The sequence below is a fragment of the Bos indicus genome, chromosome 6, assembly GCF_029378745.1.
Source record: "Bos indicus isolate NIAB-ARS_2022 breed Sahiwal x Tharparkar chromosome 6, NIAB-ARS_B.indTharparkar_mat_pri_1.0, whole genome shotgun sequence".
Lineage (NCBI taxonomy): Eukaryota > Metazoa > Chordata > Mammalia > Artiodactyla > Bovidae > Bos > Bos indicus.
Genome location: NC_091765.1, coordinates 96,575,354 through 96,602,175, shown reverse-complemented (window position 1 = coordinate 96,602,175; position 26,822 = coordinate 96,575,354). Strand labels below are relative to the sequence as shown.

Below are 26,822 nucleotides of genomic sequence, written 5' to 3'. Positions count from 1 at the left end.
TACATGGTTGCGCTCACTGACTCCTTGACGTTCCCAGAGCATTTATCTTATTCTCCTCTGGATTCCTCGTGCACATCATATTTTTAGGACACATTTCAAATCCTTTTTTGGGGGGGAAGGGGTGGAGTGTAAATTATGATGTTACAGAAACACATCATCTTTGGAAGGTTTAAGTGATGGTGTTTCATATCAGTCGCAGATTCGCTAATAAAAATAGATGTCTAATTTCTCACTAGAAAATTGACTTTTCCTGTTTTTGTCTGCAGTGAAGATGTCAGATCAGCTAACATTATCGCTGAGGAAAATGATGTCGCATGCCTGGTTATAGATCGAGAGTGAGTATACTGATGTTAGAGAATGCCGGCAATTGCCACCTTTGAAGACTCGGCCTTCTGTTACTCCAAGGGCCCATCTGTCTTCCCATTCATCACCATTTGGAAACGCTGGCCAATCCTCAGCTGCGAGGACATTCTATTAAAATTCATGGGAAGGAACCAGGCCTTCTGATCTGAATCTGTCTGTGGCAGCGGCAGATGCTGACGGGCTAAATATTTTGTGAGCAGAGTTTGTACATAAATATCAGCAATAGACTGATTTAAATTCTGCATCTTCCAGAGAAACAAGCTTGTTAGGACTCATGGATTTTTCCACACACCACACACTGAAGAGTTTCATAATTTATTTGTAAAATGCTCTAAGCAGTCAAAAATTTAACAAAACCTATCTCTCTCAAAATATGAAATGCTTATTAGCTAGATGTATTTCCAGAGAAGTTTTAACACTTGTAGTAATTTGGAAGAGATGTGTGTCAACATTCATCTCTAAGTGTCTGAGGTTATTTTTTAGAATATCTCAGTTTGTGTCCTTAACTCACTTCGAATCATATTTGAATCTGACTCCTTCAATCTGTCATTAATCAGTTGGATATTTGTTGATATAAATCTAGATATAAAAAAGGAAATTCAAGTATACCAGGGCTAGGCCACCTGTAGTCAAAGAAACAGGGCATACTGTTATGAAATGCTGATATGAAATAGGATAATGACGAGTGTCACAGGAGTATGTAAGTGATTGCTAATTAAATACACTATTTATTGAACATAGCATCATAGAGATTTAGAGCTGAAAAGAACTTTGGATTATTTTATAAAATCTTTTTATTATGAAAAGTTTCAAACATATTAAAAAATAAGATGATATTGTGTCATGCAAGTATAGCGATTATCATTTAAAACCTTACCTGTACTGCTTTGCCATCTCCTTCCTATCTTCTCCATACTATTTTCAAGCAAATCAGAAGCATAAAATTATCTCTTCTATGAATTTTAGTAGCATCTCTAAAAGCTAAGTGTTATTTGTAGTACATGACCACAATACTATAACATGCCTAAACAATTAACAATTTTTATTTAATTATATTTTAATTGAGGTATAATTGACATATAACATTATACTAGTTTCAGGGGTACAACATAATCATCCAATATATGTATATATTGCAAAATGATCACTACAGTAAGTCTAGTTAACATTCATCTTTACACATAGAATAACAATTCTTAGTATCACTTTGAGTTTCTTTAATCTTTCCCTTACAGATAAGGAAAGTGAGTTCAGGTCGGTTCAAGAACTGCCCCAACAGTGTCATCTGAAATGGAGCAAAGGCTCCTGCCCAGGTCTTCTAGTTCCTTTTAACAGTCTTTCCACCATGCCATTAGGTTCCCACAGCATGTGTTCAGAAAGAGAAGCAGTCACAGTACAGTGAAGTGGGAAAAGTTTTACTTTATTTTTTAAGTGTGAAATTGGGGCTTAAAATTCTAGGCCAAGAGGAAATGTAGAAGTCTTTCCAGGTGAAGTAAAACTTAAAAAATAAAAAGGCATGGGGTTAGAAAGTGCAGGTATGTTCAGATGAAGGTAATCTTTGCTGGCAGCTCTCAAATACATTGATATGGTATTGCATTGTTTTCTGTATGAGTTCCTTAAAAATACATGTGTGCACTAAAGAGCTATAGCTGTGTGTATGTGGTAAGATCTTATGAATTGCTCTGAAATGCTAGGATTAAAAATTCATTGTAGTCACTTAACCAAATGTTTGTGCAATATCTCATGTATTCATAATCCATATAAAAGATTGAGTGGTTTTTATAGATTTTATAAATTATTTGGAAACATATACTTTTCAAATGCATAATTTACATATGCATAGTTGAGATTCTTATAACATACAAGGTACTGACCTGTTAGACACAGTGAGACATTAAAAGTTACATGAATTTATTCTGTGTGTGAGAGAAACTGGACATCAGGTATGACTGTTGACCTACATTCTGTATTTCCTGGGACAGTTCTGGTTATTCTAATATTTTGGCCGTCCCATTCACTCTGAAAAGCATTCATTTTGGATGATCAATTGTATGATCATTGTAGTTATCACTTATAAGGCTAGATTAGGATCCCATGATAATTTTCCCATAGTGCCCTCACACCATGGTTCACACTTGATGTGATGGCTTTGTTTAGCATCTGTCTTCCCACACTTCAGCTCCTTCATGAGAACAGAAGCATTTACTTTGTTCACTGCTGTTGCTGTGCCAGCATTTGACAGAGTCCTTGGCATACAGGAAATGATTCAGATGTTGTCTGAATAAAGGGCACCATCCTTGCAATGCAATGTAGTGGCTGAAAGCCTATGCCTCTTTATTTCTTCTTTTCTAATTCATCTCCTTTAAAAATACATATTTGAAAGTTACAACTGGAATGTTGTAGCTGTTTAAACTTGGCTTTAGTTTGCAGAGATTTTCTAGAGAACTCTGACACCAATGTCACTTGCAGTTAAAACATAAAATTTGTTTACAACAATCCTTCAGTTAGTTTCATAGCAAGGTAATGGTGACATATACAAGAAGTATTTACTTTTACTTGAAAATTTCAACCCTTGGAAATTTGAAATAATATTGTTTTGTTTCTCACTTCTCTAGTCAGCAAAGGACAGTTCCCAGAGCAGGGTAGAGAAGAGAGTAGATCTGAATGAGGAATGAAAAATATCCAGACTTCCATAGTGGTCCAATGATTTAGACTTCACTTTCCATTACTGGAGGTGTGGGTTTGATCCCTGGCTGGGGAACTAAAAGCCTATGTGCCTCATGGCCACAAATCCAAAACATAAAACAGAAACAGTATTGTAACAAATTCAGTAAAAATGTTAAAAATGGCTCCCGTCAAAAACTCTAAAAAAGAAAAATAGATATACTTAATAATGTAAGTATAGGTTGGTGATCAGTTAAATGTGGATAGAGGTCTTCAGGGCTAGGCAGTATGTGGCATCAGTACATTAATAAGGTTTATTAGTTTTAGGTAGCTTGAGGTAAATTTTCATTCCTTTCATTTTGTTAAGTCCAAGAGCTTAAGATTTACTGGGGTGCGTAAAGCATGGTTTTTAGAAGGATACTGGTTTTCGTGGGGAAGAGCACCACCCTGGCAATGATGAATCAAGGTAGATTGTGTGGAGTGCGGGATGCACTGGAAGAATAATCCAGAAGATAAATTTGTTAGGTGAGGAAGGAGACTATTTTTTTCTCATGGGCAGTTCCCTATGTAAGAATTCCCAGAGATGGGGAACTGGAGACAAGGTGATTAGATGGGACCAGTAACAAGCCTGTGATCCCTGAGGGGAGGGAAGTCAAGGGAAAGATGTTGGCTGAGCCTCGGAGAACCATTAAGGTAAAATATTTGGACTTAATCATTTAGGAATATAAAATAAGTAGTAGTATCTAGGGCCAAAGAAGAGGTAAATTTTATTTTTGATTTTAAAAATAAATAGATTAATTTGATTAAGCAAATTATAAAAATCTGTAATGCATGTAACCTGTTGATGTAGTAATCGAATCATGTAGCCTATTTCCTTTTCACTCTCTTTTTTAGAAAGTATTTTTTGAATGTTTATTAATTCATAAGCTCATGATATACTGTTTTTGTTTACAGTAACAAGTCAATCATTGTTTTGGGGTTTTTTTGTTTGTTTTTAACTTTTTATTTTGTATTAGAGTATAGCTTATTAACAATGTTTTGATAGTTTCAGATAGACAGCTAAGGGACTCAGCCATATATATATACATGTATCCATTCTCCCCCAAACTCACCTCCCAGTACATAAATCATGTAGCCTATTTCCTTTCCACAATCTTCTTAAAAACAAAGAACAATATTGGTAAATCTGAACCACAAGGCAGAAAATTACAGAAATGTCTCTTCTCACTGATAGCCTCTTTGCTTTCAGAAACTCATGGTATCAATTATGTAACTTCCAATAACTATTATATCTACATGTGATGGCAACCTGAATGTAAATAAGTTATTGAAAAATAGTTTGCAAAGTTTTCAGTAACCATACAAATAGGCTTTCATCAGCTGAAGAAGAATGGCAAGTTGCAGTGGTTAACCGTCAGCCCTGAGCTTTTTATTTTGTTTTATTCATTTCATTCATTTAGAACATTCAACCAAACAGTGGGGACTTTTGAAGAACTCCAGAAATATCTTGAAGGGTATGTGGCAAACCTGAACCGGGATGATGAAAAAAGACATGCGAAGTAAGTGGAGATGTTTTTCTAAGCTGGATGTGACTCTGGCAGTTGATGAAGAAGGGAACTGAAGGGTGTGATTGGTAACTTCTAGTGTGTTGTCACTAGAAAATTTGGGGGAGTTGTTTTAAATTATTCTTCCACAAAAAGGATACCAATTACCTCTAGTGTAGGTATTATTTTAGTCTATAAGTATTTTCTTATTTTTGGTGATGAGTAGTAATGTTTGGGAGAAATTTCCTGATAGGAGGCCTTGGCAAAGAGTTCTTTACATTGACTGGTGACTTGGTTCAAAAGGATACTAATTCAGAAAGGAAGTCTCTCTTGCTTATGGAAATCAAACAGGAATTCCAAGGAACAGCATAGCATTCAGCACCTGGCTTATTTCAGAATATAAGGGAGTGGGACTTCCCTGGCAGTCCAGTGGTTAAGACTTCATCTTCTGATGCAAGGGGTGTAGGTTCAATCCCTGGCCAGGGAGCTAGGATCCCATATGCCTTGCGGCTGGAAAACCAAAACATAAAACAGAAACAATATTCTAACAAATTCAACAAAGACTTTAAAAATGGTCCACATCAAAAAAATATTTTTAAAAAATTAAGAGAGCTATTTATTGCCCAAGTGGTTTTGTGTTGGGTTCTAAATGTAGTAATACTGACGAAAATAGTTTTTGGTTCATAGGGAAAAAAAATCTTTGTAGAATTAAAATTATTTGAAAATTCTTTGCTAAAACATTTTGCAGAATGAATACTTAAGCATGTATTCACCAGACAGTACCATTAAAGTTGAAGAGGCAAAAGTTCTGGAAGACTGATATTTGAGTTTAATTAGAGCATTCAGGCAGACTGCATATTTTTTTTTCTTGCAGGAAATATGTTTGCAGTTTTTGTGCCAAAGATCTTTTGTAGTAAGAATGGTTCATGAATATATAACCCAGAGCAGTAAACTTTAATTAAGAGGGGAAAATGAGTATTTCCAAATAACAATACTTAAGCGTAAAGTAAGAAATGTATTTTTCATGTTTCCCAAAGCAGTTATTCTGGTTCAGCCAGAGAAATCTTCGAAATCTAACAAAAATAGCAAAATACGGCAAAGATTCTCAGTGCAGTGTCATCGTGTAGGTGCAGCAAAGGAAATGGCTCTCTTTTCTGGTTTTCTTTTCTCTCATTGACTCTTTGTTTTTTAAACAGCTTTATTGAGATGTATCTCAAATACCACACAATTCACCTACTTTTACCACTCACTGACTCAGTCTGACATTTGTCTTTTTTATTGTGTGTGAGTGTATCTGTTTTATATTTGTATTTTCTGTTGATTCTCTCCCCAGATGTAACTGAATCTGATTCTATAAAAGTTGAGATAAACTCTATGGCAACTATGGGCAGTAATTACTGGCAGAAATAAGACTGATGTAAGGGTGGGATTTATGTGTGCTGTGACCCCTGCTTTGCCTAAGGGAGCGTATGTAAAGTTTCGCTTTTCTCATACAGGAGATCCATGTCTAGCTGGAAGCTGTCCAAAGCACTCTCTTTGGAGATGATTCAACTGAAGGAGAAAGTGGCCAGATTTTCCTCATCATCCCCCTTCCAGAACCTTGAGATTATCGCAACACTGGGCGTTGGTGGGTTCGGAAGAGTTGAGCTTGTAAGGGGTTTACGTTTCAAGCATCTGAGAGAAGCCTTTTGACTTTTGTTTTGTTTTGTATTCCAGTGTATCTTGGAGGAATATATGCATTGTTATTGCTATCCAAACGTTACTTTGGACTATAATTGAGAGTACAGTTTTCACTCTATTTTATAATAGTGGGTGTGTGCTACTAAATAACTTGTAATAATATAGCTGCTATTTCAGCTGCTATGCCACATCCTTTTGTGACTTTTTTTCTTGAGGGCAGCTATTGCAGAATGTACCAAGTAACTTTCCCCAGAGGCTATAAAACATAAAATGTGTATTTCTTAGCAGTAACACTTATGTATACTTATACTCATGATGCATTAACTCTATATAAAGCAAACAAAAATGTGTCCAGTGAAAGGGTCACAGAGATGAAATCTTTAATACCGTAGTTTCATTTCTTAAATAATTCCTCTGCCATGTCTGTATTTGGCTTTCATGTTCCTATTTTTGGGTTGCTCAAAATTTTCTATCCAAATTAAAAAAAAAAAGAAGTTGAATGCAAGGAGGTGTTTGAAGAGCAGCCTTCTGTAGTGCTGATCAAGACAGCTGGGAATTTATAGTCTGATTTCAGCTGCGTCTTCCGTATCACACCCTTCTGAGCTTTATAATTGGCTTCTAAAGAGTAGCAGAGCCGTGCAGTCAGATGCTCTGAGGAAACTACGGAACGGTGACCTGTGACTTTACTGGGTAGAGATAATGCTGAACCCTTGGTGACTTCTGAGCCCTTCCTTGCCCAGCAGATCTGTAACCATTCACTGTCCATTAACCTTGGGAACTATGATGACACCTCCATCTGCTGGGTGGCCTGGGTGTGAGCCGATCTGAAATGCTACCAGGAGACTCCGAGTAGTACACTCTACACCAAGTCAATACTTCATCTCTTTTGGTCAAAGAGGGGCAGAAATGATTTCTTAATAGGCCAGAGAGTTTGTAGTGTTTCTTATGCCATATGGAGGGATAAGAGAGCCATGTGCTGTATTTTTCATCAAAATCATGGCAAATGATTGAATTAACAATGCTGAGGTTTGTTTTGATATGGTTAGATAATAATAATTGAAACAATAATCCCACCATTGATTTGAAAGTCTGGGCATCAACTAGTGGCAAACTCTGAGTGAAATTGAGGGAGCAACCAACTCTGCACAATTTCATTATTTGTTGAAGATAGTCTGCTTATGGAATTTTAAGCCTATCTGAATAAATACCTATTGAATTTTAAAAATTTCCTTTTAAAGGAAAATCCTATTTGTCCATCTGAAGCATGGTCTCCAATAGAACTTTCTGCACTGATGGTAGTGTTTGTATCCACGTGTCCAATAGCGTAGCTGCTGGCTAGACGTGACTAGAGAGCTTTTGAAATGTGGACAGTGCAAATGAAGGAACTGAATTTTTAATTTTAATCAATTTAAAATTAAATAGCTTTTTGTGACTAGTGGCTAGCAGATTGGATCATACAGATATGAATCGTGGATTAAATAGGTTTTATTTGAAACTCAAAAAAAGTGACTATTACAAAAGAGCAGTTTTTGGCAATTCTGGACCAAGCTTTTCATGTCATATACTCAGAACCAAAGAGATTTCTATACACTCAAACTTCCAACTAGAATATTTTTCTTGTTTCAATACAAACATTCTAGAACCATGTTCCAACTATGTGAATTCTTTTGGAAATTACAATGAAAAGGAAGTGTGTACACCTGGATAAAATTCAGCTTCTAGAGGGATAAAGTGGTGAAAAGCTTCCATGCTATTTAGCTGTGAAAGGATTTGAACTCCTGCTGGTTCACATGTTTTACATAGATATTGCAGATCTTTCCTAGTAAGTTCATTTTGAGGGCTCGTTCTCTTCTCCTCTAGGTTAAGGTGAAAAATGAGAACGTTGCTTTTGCTATGAAGTGTATAAGGAAGAAGCACATCGTTGACACGAAGCAGCAGGAGCATGTCTACTCAGAAAAGAAGATCCTGGAAGAGCTATGCTCACCCTTCATTGTGAAGTAAGTGAGCGTTTCGCTCCCAGAATTTTAGCATCTTAGGTTCTTCTTTGGAGTGCTTCTATGCAAGCGGACAGAGGAGGAAGAGGAGGCCCTTCTCTGAATTCTCCAGCCTAGTCACAGCGACAATACATAAAATATTGGAAGTCTGAGAACTGAAATCAGAATCCAGATTTTTTTATTCTTGAGTAAACCCCAGGAAAGTGTGTGTGGGTGTGTATGTGTGTGAATATAAAATTATTGTTTTAATAAATTGAATTACTTATTTAATTCAGACCTAATGCAGAATTGGGAAGCAAGGATTCATGTAGAACCCCTCAGGGGACGTGCTGAGTTGAATTTCTGCAAAAAGTGGCATTTGGACACATTTAGGCTGCCGGGAGCCGGTCCCTGCAGTTGTCAGCTGCTTAGTGGTGCCTGACTCTTTGCGAACCCATGGACTGTAGCCAGCCAAGCTCATCTGTCCATGGAATTCTCTAGGCAAGAATATTGGAGTGGGTTCCCATTCGCTTCTCCAGGGGATCTTCCCGACCCAGGGATCAAACCTGGGATTCCTGCATTGAAGGCAGATTCTTTACCATCTGAGCCAACGGGGAAGCCTGGTCCTTGCAATGCCAGATGCCAGAAGAAACACTTCCCTACAGTTCCTGTTCTTTCTGTAGCTATGACCAGAGTTTAGAACAGAAACATATTCTAAGCCATGGCTCTCTTGTGAATTCATGGGTTAGTGGTGTAAGCCAGTTAAGGCACATATTTTCACACCTATTTTCATGCCCCTAGAGTGTAGTTTTAGAGATTTCTAGGTGAGGTAAAATGCCACTGTAATGAGGAGAATTTATGCTTTTTGATCAAATGCCTTGAGAGAGTCTTCCTGCCTATCCATATTCTCAGACCCATATTTTTTCAAGATAAAAAAAAGTCTGAACCCAGGCAATACTGGCAATAAAGTCATCCAATTATTTTTATATAAACTATGTGTCCCTCCCCTCTTTTAATCAATAATTCATTAAAAACTATCATGAACAGCTTCAGGGCATGGATTAAATTTTATTCATTTTTTCATTTCCTGCCCTTTGCAAAGTAGCTGGCATAGAGTAGGGCAATACTCATATTAAGAATAAATGTTAATGACAACATTTATTATTGAGAAAGTAACATGTGCCAGGCAGTCTTCTAAGCAAAATATTAATATATATATCTTATATATATATATTTAAAGTGTATATTATATTATTATTATATTTATATTGAAGGTAAACGTGAATGTTGCTCAGTCATGTCCGACTCTGTGATTCCATGGACTGTAGCCAGCCAGGCTTCTCTGTCCATGGAGTTCTTCAAGCAAAAATACTGGAGTGGGTAGCCATTCCCTTCTCCAGGGGTTTTTTCCAACCCAGGGATTGAACCCAGGTCTCCTGCATTGCTGGCAGATTCTTTACCAGTTGAACTATCAAGGAAGGCCATATTTACATTATATTATATAATTTATATGTATCTTGTAATTTATTTATATTGTTTATATAAAATAAATAATATAATTACATATAATCAATATGTAATCAAATGAATATACATTTGTTATGATCCTCAAAATAAAACAGATAAATGTTATGATTTTCCTTGTTTGACAAGAGCAGTGAGAAAGCTGATGTCACTTAGCTAACGAATAGCCAGTCAGGGACTCAAGCCTAGGCAGCTTGGATCCAGAGCCCATACCGAAACACTGCCTAGATTACTTCTGCTGTCTGTACATGGTACGGCTGTCCTGCTGTCTGCGTTAGCCTGGTGCTAGGGAGACATGGGCATCTCTTGAGTAAGACCCAGAAACTGCTTTCCCCCAGCATTGTAATATGGTGCCCTGCCCACATCCCACATCTGGATTGAGACTGCCATTCCTCCAGCTTCTGTGAGTCTTGCCAGCTGGGGACTCTGACTAATTCTCTCTCCAGCCATTGCACCGAGGTAAAGAGACCCACCTGGCCCCATACTCTTTCTCCAGGCACATTCTGCATCGAGTGATGGTTCAGGTCCTTGAAGCTGAGGCTTTTGTAAAATTACAGGCCAGCTCTCCCTCTGCCCAAGTCTGCTTCCTTCCTCCCCATGGGTGTTGGTCCCAAGAGCATTTCCCACTAAACTGACTGCTTACAAATTTCTGTCTTAGGGTCTGTTTCGTAGTACCAACTAGAAGACATAAAACACAGGCATGAGTAACTGTTATGCAAAGTGAAAGTGAAAGTCGCTCAGTCGTGTCTGACTCTTTGCAACCCTATGGACTGCATATTCCATGTAATTCTTCAGGCCAGAATACTGGAGTGGGTAGCCTTTGCCTTCTCCAGGGAATCTTTCCAACCCAGAAATCGAAGCCAGGTCTCCTGCATTGCAGGCGGATTCTTTACCAACTGAGCCACAAGGGAAGCCCAAGAATACTGGAGTGGGTAGCCTATCCCTTCTCCAGTGAATCTTCCTGACCCAGGAATTGAACCAGGGTCTCCTGCATTGCAGGCTGATTCTTTACCAACTGAGCCATCAGGGAAGCCCTGATATGCAAGGCAGATCTTAAAGGAGACCATGCAGAGATCTCAGGATCTGGGGAGGAAGGGAAGGCTGTATTTAGTAGGGGGGTTAATGCGCTACCTAATCAGGAAGGTGGCCCCAGAGCTTGATCTTGAGGGGTGGATAACACTTTTATTACCATGGAACTGAGATTAAGAAAGTCTGTGGGTAGCGTGAAGGGGAGTCCAAGTAAAGGGATCAGCAGATGAAAAACCAGGGGAACAGGAAGGATCAGAGTGTTCAGTGAGCATCCAGTGTCTTTGTCAGATGTTTGGAAGGAGATGAGGACCATCCTTCAAAAAGTTATTGATGATGCTTTTAAGCAAACTTGAAGACGTTTTAGAACGGGATTTCTAATAATAATCGTGTTTTTCTTTTATTTTCACAGATTATATCGCACCTTCAAGGACAATAAGTATGTATACATGCTTCTGGAGGCCTGCTTAGGTGGGGAGCTGTGGAGTATATTAAGAGACAGGTAATGAAAAAGAATTATATGCAATAACTTTTGTCTGTTCCTGCCTGGCCTAAAGGATGCTGTATTCATGACTATTTAAAGAAACATGAAGAAAGTCACTAAGAAATGAGTCTAAGGGACTTCCTTGCCTCTCCAGTGGTTAAGACTTTGCCTTCTAATGCAGGAGGCACAGGTTCAATCCCTGGTTGTGAAACTAAGATCCCAGATGCCTCATGGCCAAAAAAACCAAAGTGTGAAACAGCAATATTGTAACAGATTCAATAACGACTTTAAAAAAAACATGGTCCATATAAAGAATCTTAAAAAATGTCTTAAAAAAGAGAAATGAATTTAAGAACAAATTGATAAACAAGTCGTAATAGTGATATTTTATGAGCTAACATTGTAATCATGTAATAGGCCCCCTGTACCAGTAGTCTCTGTCATTCTCGTATTAGAGATAAAAGAAACCCAGGCTTAGCGTGTCAACCATCCATATCACATGATTAATATGAGGCAGAGTATAAATCCAGATGTTACTGACTCTGAATCTTGAGAAGGGAGATGACGAAAGGGGTGGAGAGTGGTGAAGTTGGGGCTGAAAAGCAGAGTGACATGTCTGCAAAGACTCAGCTTCACAAAAGGAATGATTTCCAAACAATCAAAATCATAGGTGTTCACTGAGCTCCACCTCCATACAAGGCTTCCGAGTTGACGGTATGGGGGTTTTCTAAACAATGTACACTTTTCTAACCCAAAACCATGTAACGTTTTTCTCCAGTGAGTTTGGGTTATATTTTGGGAGATAATGTAATATATAATTTTAAAACATTCCATTATTTAATGTGGAAAATAAATATGATGAAGAAGTTGGCAACATAAGTAAATGTCCAGTAAGTGTTGTGGGCACTGAGCTCAGAATAGAGGAAAGAGAGAAAAATGTGATAGCCGTGAAAGGCCTTGAGCTAAACTCTAAGGACAAAATTTGGAAAGACAGTAAGGAAGAGAACTGATTTAAGAATCAGGAAAGTTGGAGTAGGATTAGGTCTTTTACTTGCTGAGTGAGAGCAGAGTTTGAATAGAAAACGGCAACAGAAGAGGTAGCTTTGCCTTAGGTTGTGGCGGTTAATGCCAGGTCAGACATTTAGGCAGCATTCCCTGGGCCAGTGGTTCTCAACCCTGGCTTCACCTCACAATCTCACGGGAGCTTTAACAAAGTAAAAATGCTGTGCCCTGGTGCCAGACTTTTATTTGGTTCATCTGCAGTAGGGCCGGAAAATGATTTTTAGCTGCCTTTCAGGCAATTCTAATGTGCATTCACGGTTGAAAATCACATACCTACCTAATAACAGACTTTTGAGCATCCAAGCAGAGATTTATCTGTTGTACTAGGAACATACTGATGGATGGATCAGGATGAGGTAAGCCTGGATGTGTTGAGGAGACTTGCATGATACCTACAGAAGCATCTGCATCTCCCATCATTGCTTTAACAGGCAAATCTTTTTAGAATATCTATTTAGTGGTGGTAGTTCTTAGTACCCGTTAGGCACTTTGCCATGTCCATAAAACAGCCTCGTTAAGTCAGTAGTAAACCCATTTTAAGACAGGTGTCTGAGGGTCAGAACAGCCAAACAACTGGCCTGAGGATTCAGTAAGGGGAAGAAGCAGGACTCGAAGCTGGTTTCTCTCATTCCAAAGCCACAGCTTTCTACTATGTGCGGTACTTAGTCGCTTCAGTCATGTCCGACTCTTTGCAACCCCATGGACTGTAGCCCGCCAGGCTCCTCTGTCCATGGGGATTCTCCAGGCAAGAATATGGAGTGGTTTTCCATGACCTCCTCCAGGGGATCTTCCCAACCCAGGGATCGAACCCATGTCTCCCACATTGCAGGCAGATTCTTTACCATCTGAGCCACAAAGGAAGCCAAAATGTAATAGCTTTCTATTATACCATGCAGCAAATCACCATCAAATTTTAATAATTTAGCGTGTAAACCTACACACAGTGCTGGCACAGGGCAACTCTGGTATCATCAAGGTGCACCAAAGAGGAAAGAGTTATGACCCTGTTTCTACATGGGTTATATTACAAAGTATACAAACAGGAAATGGAAATGAGCACTGGACTCATTTTAGTCAAGCAATCAAGTGCAGTAGTCTGGTTCAACCTCTCCCTTGAAATAGTTGCATTTTCTCCAGAGTTTTCCATAGTTGTCTTTAAAAAGTCTTGTTTTCTTATCCTTTCCATTTTGTATGTTTGGATGTGATTACCAGAAACAATTGTTTGAATGTAGACATTTTAATTTTAGTAAATTTTAGTAAAGTGGTTCTTGTTGGCATCAAACATTCACCTAAATTTCTTTATGATCTGATTCATTGATGCTATGAAGTACTTTTTAGTGCTAATGCCTTATAAAGCATTTATATTGCATAAATATATAATATTATAATTGACACCTAGAATCTGCAACCAGGATGTCTAGAGTTTTAAGAAGGAAAATGGTTTCGTTGCAGAGGCAGCTTTGATGAACCCACCTCCAAGTTCTGTGTTGCCTGTGTGACAGAAGCATTCGATTACCTGCATCGACTAGGTATTATCTACAGAGACCTGAAACCAGAAAACTTAATTCTAGATGCTGAGGGCTATCTTAAATTGGTAAGACAAATTCTTATCCTGTGAGATATTTCTAAACATAAAGTTGTGCTGTAGTTGCAATTCTTTTTTTTTAAAAACTTTTATTTTAAATTAAAAAAATGTTTATGTTTAATTGGTGGGTAATTGTTTACAATGTTTTGTTGGTTTCTGCCATACAACACTGTGAATCAGTCATAAGTATACATATATTCCCTCCCTCTAGAGTCACTCTCTCACTCCATCCCCCGCACCCCCAGCTGTTCCCACTCCTCTAAGTTGACACAGAGCATCAAGCTGAACTACCTGGGTTATACAGCAACTTCCCACTAGCTCTGTTTGGCACATGGTAATATGTATGTTTCAAATGCTAGTTTCTCAGTTTGTCCCACTCTTTTCTTCCCCCGCTGTGTCCACCAGTTGGTTCTCTATTCCTGCATTGCAAATAGGTACCTCAGTACCATTTTTACAAAGCAATTATCTTTTAATTTTGGTTCACTTGTTATTTTTACTTTTCGAGATATGGCCTTTTAAATCAGCATATTTAACACAGGGAATGATGTTACAAGCACTTTCTAGCCTAAGAACTGAATGTTTCAACCTGCCCCCCGACTAGGATCCAGATAATAGAATTGCTTTAAAATTGGATTTTGTTAGCATTATTAATGTTAGCATAAAATGTTACCATTTTAATGTTTTGTTAGCGTTCTTAATTTTTTATTGGAATATAGTTGATTTACAAAGTTGTATTAATTTCTGCTGTGAGTCAGTTATACACACACATATATCTACTCTTTTTAGATTCCGTTCCCGTATAAGTCATTACAGGGTATTGAATAAAGTTCCCTGTGCTATTCAGTAGGTTCTTATTAGTTACCTATTCCACATATAGTAGTTGGTATGGGCTTCCCTGGTGGCTCAGACAGTAAAGAATCTGCCTGCAATGTAGGAGACCTGAGTTTGATCCCTGGGTCAGGAAGATCCCCTGGAGAAGGGAATGGCTACCCACTCCAGTATTCTTTCCTGGAGAATTCCATGGGCAAACATGACTGAGCAACTAAAGCGTTCACCTTTTTTTTTTTTCATCTGTCAATCCCAGTCTCCCGTTTTATCCCTCCCCTGCCTCCTGCCATGGTAATCATGTTTTCTACATCTTTGACTAAGCTTCTGTTTTGTAAATATGTTTATTTGTACTGTTTCTTTAGAGTCAACATACAAGCAATATAATGTGATACTTGTCTTTCTCTGACTTACTTCACTCAGCACGACAATCAGTAGGTCCTTCCATATCACGGCCAATGGCATCGTTTTGTTCTTTTATATGGCTAAGTTATATTCCACTGTGTATATGTACCACACCTTCTTTATTCATTCCTCTGTTGATGGCCATTTAGGTTGCTTCCTTGTCCTGAATACTGTCAATACTGCTGCAATGAACATTGGGGTACATGTATCTTTTTGAATTATGGTTTTCTTCAGATATATGCCCAGGATTGGGATTGTTTGATCATATAGTAAGTCTGTCTTAGTTTTTTAAGGAATCTTCATACTGTTCTCCATAGTGGCTGTACCAATATGCACTCCCACAGATTGTGTAAGAGGGTTCCCTTTTCTCCACACCCTCTCCAGCATTTATTGTTTGTAGATTTTTTGACGATGACCTTTCTGACCAGTGTGAGATGATACTTCATTATAGTGTGATTTGCATTTCTCTAATGATTAGTGGTGTTGCGCATCTTTTCATGTGCTTCTTGGCCATCTGTATGTCATTAGCATTTTTATAGAATGATTTTAAATAGGTTTTAATAGATTTCTGTTACATAGAGGGATTGGCTGTGAAGAATAAGAAAAGAAGATAGTATGGCTTCTGTCTCAAGATAGCTACTGTCTGAAGAAGGAGAAAAGATGCACATATGAATGTTGGTAGTTTAAAAAAATATTTTTTAAAATGATTCTAAGGTCAAGCAGGGTTGAGAATCAGAACACAAGGTCTGATTCTATAGGTCCCTTAGGTATAGAGACTTTCCTTGTCATGCATCTTTGTAATGGATACAATGCCTAACGTGAAGCCCTTTGCATGTCACAAGACAGAAAAAAATGCTACCATTCATGTAAACTGCATTAGATACAAAATTATAAGAGAACTGCATGCTCAGTCGCTTAGTCATGTCTGGCTCTTTGCAACCCCAGGAACTGTAGCCCACCAGGTTCTTCTGTCTATGGGAATTTTTGGGGCAAGAATACTGGAGTGGGTAGTCATTTCCTCTTCCAGATAAGAGAACTGGGTGGTCATAATTGAGGAGAAACCAGGCATTTTGGACCTCAGGAGGGAACCCCATTAGGAAGGGGAACCCAGGCTGATTTTAACTGTGTCCATCTTGTCAGGAGCTCAAGGACATTAAACCATGCCTGAACTTAACATTTACAAAGATATTAAAAGGTTCTCATATCAGAACATTAATAATAGCTAACACTTAATGTATAAAGCTACTGTGCTGAACATTTTGCAGTTAATATGTTTAACAACTGATAAGATAGGTTTTATCATCCATATGTTATAGTGTGCAGTTTAGCCTTAGGAATTAAATTTATTATGTGTAGTTGCTAAGTGATTTCTCTCCATAGGAAAGGAGTAAAGTAAGTTCTTTCCTCTGAAATCTGGCTGACTTCCAAGAAATGTTTTGATCCATTCAAGCTTTACTTTATCTATGAAATACAGCTTTGAGAACTGGTGAGGTACTAACTCAAGGCTTTGATCACTTGTCTTCTTCACAATTCCTTCATTGGCTATGCCTCTTACAACTCTTTAGAGAAGCCTTTTGGAATATTCTAGAAGTAAAATAATCATAGGGATGCAGATATCCATTAAATTCATTCTTTTTTAATACCTGTTTTTAAGAAATCGGGCATCATATTCTGCCTTTGTAGGTATAGAGGTCTGTAAGCATCTCTTCTGTAGCCATTGTAATCCATCCAGCTAACTCATTTGCTAACCAGCCAAATGAAGAGTAATAACTAAAGCTTTTAGAGATTAAGAAGTGTTCAATATTTCCATTTCTACCTATATATCAAGCTAGATATAATATACTGATTTTCTCTTACTACAAAAAGTCTCAAGTACTGGAAGAAACATGAAAAGCAGTATTATATGCGTGGCTGAGTTTATAAGACAACATTTGGATTCCCCTGAGGCTGAGAACCAAGCTTGGGCTGTAGTGAAGGGTGGAACTCAAACACTGACTCTCCTGTCTTGCGGTCACCCAGCGATCCTAGGTGGCCTAGAGAGGTTTTATTTTAGTTGCTGTACCCTCCGGGAACAGGAGACCAAGTTTTAGACCTGGGCAATGTGGGAAGTTGAATCAGAGAACATTGTCCAGAGCCAGGAATCATACAGATTGTGCTCTCAGAGAAACAGGAAAAGGAGGCAGGGGGAATCAAATTTCTAAAGGCAGAAAGACATGCTTTTCTCATTATTGGTCTCTTGGTAGAGGAACCAAAGAGTCTGCTCTAAGAATACTTGGCCATAGGCCGGCTTTCCTGGAGTTTTGGGTGCCCAGTCTTTCAGGATGGAAATGCCCAAGCAAAAATTTAAATGAAAAGGGAGCCATGTTGGTAGCATGACCAAGTTTCCAGGAACAAAGTGTATTTTCTCTGGAAGAATGTTCTCTCAATTCAAGTTACAGAGAATTCCCAGAGATGAACTTCCAGGGAATATAAACTCATGCCAATAAAATAAAATAAAAATATGTGTGAGGCAATAAAGTGCCAGGAGCATTATTTGGCAGGAATGTAAGAGTCTCATAAATTGGAGTAATCAGATACAGAATGTAAAACAAATGTGTCTAAGTCTTTTAAAAGTAAGAGAGGAACTAACAAATGAGTAAGGAACAGAACCTATCAAAAAAGACGTAACCTGTTTAGAAAAAAACATCACAAATAAAACTTCTATTAAGAAATTCAGAATATCATAATTGAAATTAAATATTAAATGGGATTTTCATTAATGGTGGAAAAGCTTGCATTGGACTAATCTTGCTGAGGTTAATTATGATACATATATAAAAGTGTATGAAAACATTAGAGAGCAACAAGAAATAGACATTCAAACTTTGAAAAAAAAGAACAGCACTGGGTGAAATCCACATTAATACAGCTATTCATTTCTAAGCACTCGTTGGTGTATAAGATATGGAGGATAAACCTTTAGTTAACATTGTATCTAACAGTGAAATATTGAATATTTTCTATTTAGATTGTGAACAAAACAGGATTATTTTCTTTCACCAGTTTTTTCAGCATTATAACAGAGATCTTAGCAAAATAAATGAAACACAAAAAAGAAGTGAAAGGCCAAAAATTAGAAAGGAAGAGGCTGCCTGTCTTTATTTGAAGACAACACAATTGTTTATGTAGAAAAGCATGAAGAATCTACCAACAAATTCTGGAAAGGAAAAATAAATTAAGCAGAATTACAGGTACAAAGTCAATATACAAATAAAAATTTATTACATAATTTTTACGTGCTAGCAGTAAATATTCAAGAATGAAATTAAAATGCCATTTGTAATATCAAAAATTATAAAATAACTATGAATAAATTTAATGTGTAATACCCCTACATTGAAAAATACAAAATTTTGTTGACAGAAAACTAACTAATGGTAAAATATACTATGTTTATAAATTGTGTAACTCCATAGTTGATAAGCTGTTCAGTCTCCTACAATTGATGTACATATTTAAGGCCATTGCAATAAAAGGTGGAACAGCTGTTTTTAGAAACAGAGATATTTATTCTAAAATTTACAAAGAAATGCAGTTTAGGAAAGTCAATAACCACTTTGAAAAAAGAAGAAGAAAAAAGGAATTTATAATAACTGATGATATTATAAAGCTCACTATAAAGCTGTAGTAATCAAGGCAGTATGATAAATGGCTTAATCTAACAGAATAAAGTCCAGAAATAAACATATATAGTTAAATGATTTTAGGAAAAGGATGAAAGGCTAGTTTTCTCAGCAAGTATTGCAGAAACAATTGGATACACATGGCAACAGAAAAGGAACATGACTTGCACTTTACATTATATAAAAAAATTAAATCAAGCTGGATCATGGACCCATAAAGCATCCAGAAGTATATGTGAACATAAGATGATATATTTACAACATGGGATAGAGACTTCTTAGAACACAAATAGTAGTAAGGATAAAAAGTTCAGGTTACTACAACAAAAATACCATAGAGTAAGTGGCTTAAACAACAATTTATTTAGTTCTGGAGGCTGTGAAGTTCAAGGTCAAGGTGTTGGCTGATCTGATGTGTGGTCAAGGCCAACTTCCTGGCTTACAGACAACTGTCCTCTGTCTTCTTCGTATGGAGGAGAGGGAGAGAGAGAGAGAGAGTGCTCTCTTCTGTCTCTTCTTATAGAGCTACTAATTTCTTCATGAAGGTTTCACCTCACGACTTAATTAGCTCCCAAGGGCTTTACCCTCAGATACTATCACACTGAGGATTAGGGTTTCAACATACAAATTTGGGGGGAGGGTCACAATCATTTAGTCCTTAATAATTAAGCTTCATCAAAATTGTTTTAAGTTTTTGAGAATGTTTTATTCTCAAAATCAAAATACATTGTAAAGAAAATGAACAGTCATGCCACAAGCTGGTAGAAAATACTTGCAATGTATCATTACATGACAAAGGACATGTATCCAGAAATATATAAAAAACTCAATAATAAAAGACAATCCAATTGGTAAAAAATGATCAAAGATCTTGAAAAATTACAAGGGAAGACATAAGAATGGTCAATAAGTAATATCAGTCAGATCAGATCAGATCAGTCACTCAGTCGTGTCCGACTCTTTGCGACCCCATGAATCACACACCAGGCACACCAGGCCTCCCTGTCCATCACCAACTCCCGGAGTTCACTCAGACTCACGTCCATTGAGTCAGTGATGCCATCTAGCCACCTCATACTCTGTTATCCCCTTCTTCTCTTGCCCCCAATCCCTCCCAGCATCAGAGTCTTTTCCAATGAGTCAACTCTTCGCATGAGGTGGCCAAAGTACTGGAGTTTCAGCTTTAGCATCATTCCTTCCAAAGAAATCCCAGGGCTGATTTCCTTCAAAGCAAATTAAAACCATAAGGATGTGCCATTTCACACCCACTAGAATGACTATAATTTTAAAGGTTGACAATACCAAGTGTTGGTGAGGAAATTTTCCTAAATTTCTAGTAGGAAAACAAAATTAGAAAACTTTTTGAAGAATAGTTTGTCAGTTTCTCATTGAGTCAAACACACCTATTCTATGACAAGAAATTCTATTCCTTGGAAGAAATTTCACTCCTTGGTATTTATCCAAAAAAATTGAAATAATGTTTCAAAAATTTTGGACAAGAATCTTCATAACAGCTTTTTCCTGAAAGTCCCAAATCAGAAAGAGCCAAAATAATCATCACCAATTGAAGGTATAAATGTATAGTAGTGCATTCATTAACCGAACTCTTCTCAATAGTATAAAGCAATGAATTAGTATGGACTTCCCTTGTGGCTCAGCTGGTAAAGAATCCACCTGTAATGCAGGAGACCTGGGGTCGATCCCTGGGTTGGAAAGATCCCCTGGAGAAGGGAAAGGCTACCCACTCCATATTCTGGCCTGGAGAATTCCATGGACTGCATAGTCCATGAGGTTGCAAAGAGTTGGACACGACTGAGTGACTTTCACTTTCAACTTTTCAACAATAAATTAGTATAGGTAATAACATGAATGAATTTTAAAAAGCATGTTGAGCAAAAGGAAGACAGATACAGAAGACTAGCCTCTAGTAGCCTGTTTATGATTACATTTATTGAAGTTGTAGATTAGATGGTAGAAATTAATACAATGGTAGCCTCTGGGAGGATCATTTGACTGCAGAAGGGCAGGAGGGAACTTTCTGAGATAATGGGAATGTCTGTCTCTTGACCATATGGTGGTTGTGGTTACAAGACTATAATCTGCATCAAAGTTCAATGAATTATACTCCCCAAATCTGTGCATTTTATTGCTTATAAATTATACATCAATTTGAAAAATGGAAAGGTTAAATAGTAGATGATTCACAAGTAAAGAGAAAAATCAGTGAATTGAAAGATAAAATTTCAGAATAAAGCATAAAGGCTCAAAAAAGATTGAAAATAAGAGAAATGAAGAGACGTGGAGAATAAAGCGAGAAGTTCTTAAAATGTTCAGTTGGAGTCCAAGGTAAAAATATAGAGAATGAGATAAAAATACTTAAAGAAATAATGGCTGAGAATTTTCCAGAAAACATTTCCGAATAAAAAAGGCCATTCAGGTAAAGGAAGTCCAAAAAATCCCAACTGAGACAGATTGTATTTATTGTAGATTCTGCTTTTGCATAACAGATCTTTCCAAAATTTAATGACTTACAACAGCAAGAATCCTGGTTGAACTCTCACGGTTTCTGCGGTTCAGGAGTTTGGGAGTGGTTCAACTGGATGGTTCTGACTTAGGGTCTCTCAGGAAGTTTCTGTCAAGTGTTGGCTGGGGCCACAGTCACCTGGAGGCTTGACTCAGGCTAGAGGATCTGCATTCAAGGTGACTCACTCCTCTGGCTGGCAAACTAGTGTTGGCTGTTAGTTGGGGACCTTAGTTCTTTTCCATATGAATCTTTCTCTTTCTGGATCGAACGTCCTCAAGGCATGGTGGCTGGCTCTCCCCAGGGTGAGTCATTTGAGAGACCTAGGAATAGCTACACTGCCTTCCAAGATTCAGAGTCACACTGGCACTTCCCTATGTCTTCCATTGGCCACGTGGGGCCAGCCTGATCCACTGTGAGAGAGGTCACCTCTGAATACCAGGAGAAGGGGATCATTGAGGCTATCTTGGATGTTGGCTATTATAATATGGTGCAGAACCAAAGCTAAGAGAAAGTTTTAAAAGCTATCAAAGAGAAATAACAGTTTGTACATAAAGGAGTAAAAATTATACTTTCAGTTGATGTCTCAACAGCAGCCATAGCAACCAGGATGCAATGGAATAATATCTTAAAATTGTGAGAGAAAATAACCAACAAACTTGACTTACAAATCCAGAGAAATTATCTTTCAAGAGGGGTGAAATAAAGGCATTTTTCAACAAAGATAAAGAGTTAACCACCAACATCCAAAGCATGTGCTTGAGGGAAACGGAAAATCCCTGATGAAAGGTCTGAGATGTAGTAGGGAGTGGTGACTGTAGAAAAATGTAAACGTGTGGCTAGATTTTTCCAAATTATGCTATAATGTAATAATTATCACTGCTGCTGCCACTGCTAAGTCGCCTCAGTCGTATCCAACTCTGTGCGACCCCATAGACAGCAGCCCACTAGGCTCCTCCGTCTCTGGGATTCTCCAGGCAAGAATACTGGAGTGGGTTGCCATCTCATGAGAAAATGCTAAATAACTGAAAAACAGCAGCGTGTAAGCTGAGAGTAGGTGTAATTGGAATCAAAGTGGAAGAAGATGTCAGTCATTTTAAAAGAAGGCAACAAAGGAGAACAGGAAGCCTAGAAAAAAAAAAAAAGCAAAGAGAAAACACAATCTGAAAGGAGAAAGAAATCTAATGTATGTAAATAGACTTCACTGTTTAGATAAAAACCAAACACTGCCAAATAGATTCCAAAAATAAAAATCAGCTACATGAGGTTTACAAGAGACAGACCAGAACATGAGGGTGCAGACAGGTTGAAATGAAAAGGATAGAAAATAATATGTCTGGGAAATATTCAACAAATCGAAAAGCAGGTTTCATTATGTTGGTATCAGGGAAGAAGTATTTCTAGAGATAGAGAGGGTTACCATATGATGATAAAGGGTTCATTTTACCATGATGATGTAAAAATCCTGATCTTTCAATTATCTATGAAAATGCTTCAAAAGTAAGAAGCTGAATGACAGAACTCGTAAGGAGAAATGAACAACTGTAGGAAAATATGACTACCTCTCACAGAAATTGAAAGAACATTCAGACTGAAAATCACTAAAACTTTAGAAGATGTGTACAACACGGTTGATCAAGTTGATATAATTGATTTGTAGAATATTGTTGCCAATATTTACAGGATGCCATTTACCGCATTTGATCATATACTGGATCATCAAGCAAGTTTCAGCAAATTTAAAAAAAAATAGAAATTGGGCTGGCAGTCTAGCAGGGCTTCTTCTGCTAGAAGGTCCTGAGGGGGTCGCAGTAGAGATGAGGGCAGTGCAGCCTAGTGGTGTAGTGCCCAGCATGTCAGGAATGCACATCTGGGTGGACACTGGGCAGCCCAGACTCAGACATTAATGAACTTGAGGATGAAAGACTCCGTAAAGGATGACCTTGGCCTTATTCTTCAAATTTTAATAAGTGGCATTTTCATCTCCCTTTATCATTTCTTAGCAATATCAGTGAGAGGTCAGATATCTAAGGACTATAGTAAGAAAGGCTTCCCCTCACCCCCAGCAAAGACTAACCAGCTAAAGCCTGGAGAAAAGACTTAAGTAGGAAGAAGGTCTGGATTTTCAAAGTGTCTCCTTAGAAACTACAGAGGCTTGCTCTTTGGTTTTAATTACAGAGAATGTGTTTGTATGAGGGATGAAGACTTAACTCTACTCTTCTTCCCTGATTCATGATTGAGAATGCCACACTGGTTCAGTCCCACAAGGAGCCCATGTGGTCCAAGCTGTCTCCATCGGGAAAAATACTAGGTTGGAGATTAAGGATTAGCAGATACTACTAATGGACCAAGGAGATTCTCACATCACTAACACTTATCTGCCCATCCAATATTTTCCTAAATTTTTCTTTCAAGGCCGAAGGAGAGCTTTTGAAGGCAGTCGTGATCAAGTCCTCCTTCTGGTTATCATGAATGAATCAGAGTTGATACTAAGATGTAGGACAGTATTTAAAGAATTAAAAAATGACCTTGTTCTCAACCCAAGCAGAATTTATACAGTAGCTAGCCTTCTGCAGGAAAAACTTTGTTGTAATACAATAAATCTCAGTTGTCTTTCATCAATAAATGTTCTGTATGATTAAGCTATTTAACTCATTTGAATAATACACCTCATGTGAACACAGAATACCTTAATCTTATTTCTATTGAGTATGGTATAAGAAAACACATTAAAAAAAAAGAAAACACATTAAATGTTGATATTATTACCTATTTCTTTATGATCTTTCTGCCCCTCTACCCTGATTGCCTCATAATATCAGACTGTGCTGCAGTATTTATTGCTAGACTTAGTACACTGCTTAGCATAGAAGAATGAATGAAAGGCCGATGAGGCAGTTTGCTCCTCACTCCCAAAATAAGAACACAAAGGTTTTGTTCAGTGACATCAAAGTATGTAAGATAAAAATCAATAACAAAATTTAAAAATCAGGAAGAAACCACTAAAAAGATTCATCTTGTTAGAATGTTAAGGATATTTCAAAATAATTCAAGGATCAGTGAAGGAGAGATTTTAACAAGATTATAGAACCAAATTGCACAATAGAGAATACTACACATCAATACATATGTGTTGCAACTAAATGATAATGGGAATAATGTTTATAACTTTTCATGTTTCAAGTAGGAAATAAAGAAGGCTAAAAATGAACTAAATATGCATTCAACTTAAGAAGATGGGAAAAGGGGGAAAAAGAAAAGAGAAGGAAAAAATAAAGAACACGAATTAATTAAACATAAAATAAAAGGATACAGAACCAGGATGTTTTGGAAAGACTAATAAAACTAACAAACTGTGAAAATACTGAACAAAAGAAAAAGAGAAGTATTACAGATAAATGCTATTATGAGTGAACATGACCATAGTTATAGCAGAGATTTACATGGATTCGAAATTATTTGAGCAACTCTGTTGCTATATATAATACACTATAAGTGTGTGTATACGTGTGTGTTAAGTTACTTCAGTCGTGTCTGACTCTTTGTGACCACATGGACTGTGTACCCACCAGGCTCGTTTGTCCGTGGGATTCTCCATGCCCTGCCCTCCTCCAGGGGATCTTCTCAACCCAGGGATCGAACCAGCATCTCTTTTGTCTTCTGCATTGGCAGGGGAGTTCTTTACCACTAGTGCCACCTGGGAAACCCTAATATAGTATACAGTATATATAAATGGTTGGGGCCTGTGAGAGTTCTCTTCCTGGTTTGCAGATAGCCATCTTTTCTGTGTCCTCACATGTCGGACAGAGAGAGAGATCAATCATCTTTCTTCTGTTTTTTTTTTTTCCTAAGGGCACAAATCCCATTCATGAGGGCCTCACCCTTATGACCTGATTACCTCCAAAGACCCCTCCTCCAGATATTATCACAGTGAGGACTAGAGTTTCAAGAGGAATTTTAGAGAGACACAAACATGCAGTCCATAACACATGAGATCTAGAAAATTTACTTCAAGGATTTGCAATATGAGTCTTATGCAGATTCTTTAGAAAACAGTGAAAGATAATTTCCATCTTATTCTATAAAGCTAGTGTAAACTTGATTCTTCAAAGAAAATGCCTAAGGAAGGCAAATTAATGTCCAACCTCACTCATGAATTAAATGTAAAACATAAGCAAAATCTTAGCAAACTGAATAGTACAATTAATGCAAATCATAACTAAGGCTGGCTATATCTCAGGAAAGCAAGCATTGCTTTTAACATTAAAAATTTTATCTAACCAAGTCACCACTTAATAGATTAAAAAATAAAAACAATTACATATAATAATTACCTCAATAGCTACAGAGGCAATTTTGATGTTTTTACATTCAGTCATGATAAATTCTCTTAGCAACTAGGAATAGAAATAAATTTTATTAATCCAGTGAAAGATACCTAACAAAAATTTAGAGTAACCATAATGATGAAACATTTGAAGTTATGCTTTTAAAAGTCGTGGTATAAGTACTTCTATTTTACCAGAGGTTCTACCCAATGCAGTCAGATATAGATAAAATTTAAAGAAAGATAGGAACATAAACAACAAAACCTATTTTCCCATGTGACATGATTAACTGTAGAAATCTAGAATATAACAGCAAATTATCAGAATTTAGCAGAAAGTTCAATATGGTTGCTAAATGTGAGATTAATAAAGCAAGAACTCAGTGTATTTTTAAATACCAGAAGCATAGTTGGTAAATAGGAATACAGATGCCATTTACAAAAAGCATACATATCATATAAATAAACTAAGTATCTAGGAATGAATCTGGCAAAATGTGTAGAAGCTTTATTGAGAAGCTTATATGAAGTTATAGAAAGATACTAAAAGACCTAAAATAATAGATTCATTCTCTCTTCTTTAGGGCACAGAGCTAGAGCATCCTCCCCCATCCCCCACCTTTTGTATGGCTCATTGTGATGGTGTTTCATAGTTCTATCTCATGAAATGTGAGCTGACCTGGGCTGATGGTGTGTGGTGCAGCTGACTTCTATTCAGTCCTTCTGGCTTATAGCCAATGAACACAGCCGACTGGAGGTTGGTAGAGCCCTCAGATGGAAGGAGTCTGTGTCCCTGAGCTACTACTTGGAGATTTCCCTACTGCTCAGGAAAACCCATTATGTGAGGAAGAAGGAAATTAATGTAGAATTTAAGGGTTTATACTTTCCTGATGTTTGTTGCTGTGGCTAGCATTACCCTTACTCACTCAGAAAGATGTACTAAGTTTAAAAATAGGAGGAGTCAACATTCTAAAGGCATCAGTAGTTTCCAAAAGGATCTGCAGATTTGATTCACTTCCAGTGGAATTCCAGGAGAGCTTTCCCTGAAGCTTAGCAAAAGCTGATTCTAGAGTTTATACAGACTGACCAAGGGCCAAGAACAGCCAAGACATTTCTGAGGGCAGATGAGAACATGGGAAAGGGGAACTCTCTCTGATATCAGAACAAATTATAATGC

At 37.4% G+C, this 26,822-nt stretch overlaps 1 protein-coding gene across 1 annotated transcript in view; it reads left to right on the top strand.

Annotated features, from left to right (window-relative positions):
- PRKG2 (protein kinase cGMP-dependent 2) overlaps positions 1-26,822 on the top strand; it is a 125,372-nt gene that overhangs the window by 63,474 nt on the left and 35,076 nt on the right. Inside the window, exons 9-14 of the mRNA XM_070791654.1 lie at positions 267-335; positions 4,488-4,586; positions 6,068-6,221; positions 8,112-8,248; positions 11,187-11,276; positions 13,773-13,914. Coding sequence (XP_070647755.1) covers positions 267-335; positions 4,488-4,586; positions 6,068-6,221; positions 8,112-8,248; positions 11,187-11,276; positions 13,773-13,914 — 691 coding nt within the window. The remainder of the gene's footprint in view (positions 1-266; positions 336-4,487; positions 4,587-6,067; positions 6,222-8,111; positions 8,249-11,186; positions 11,277-13,772; positions 13,915-26,822) is intronic.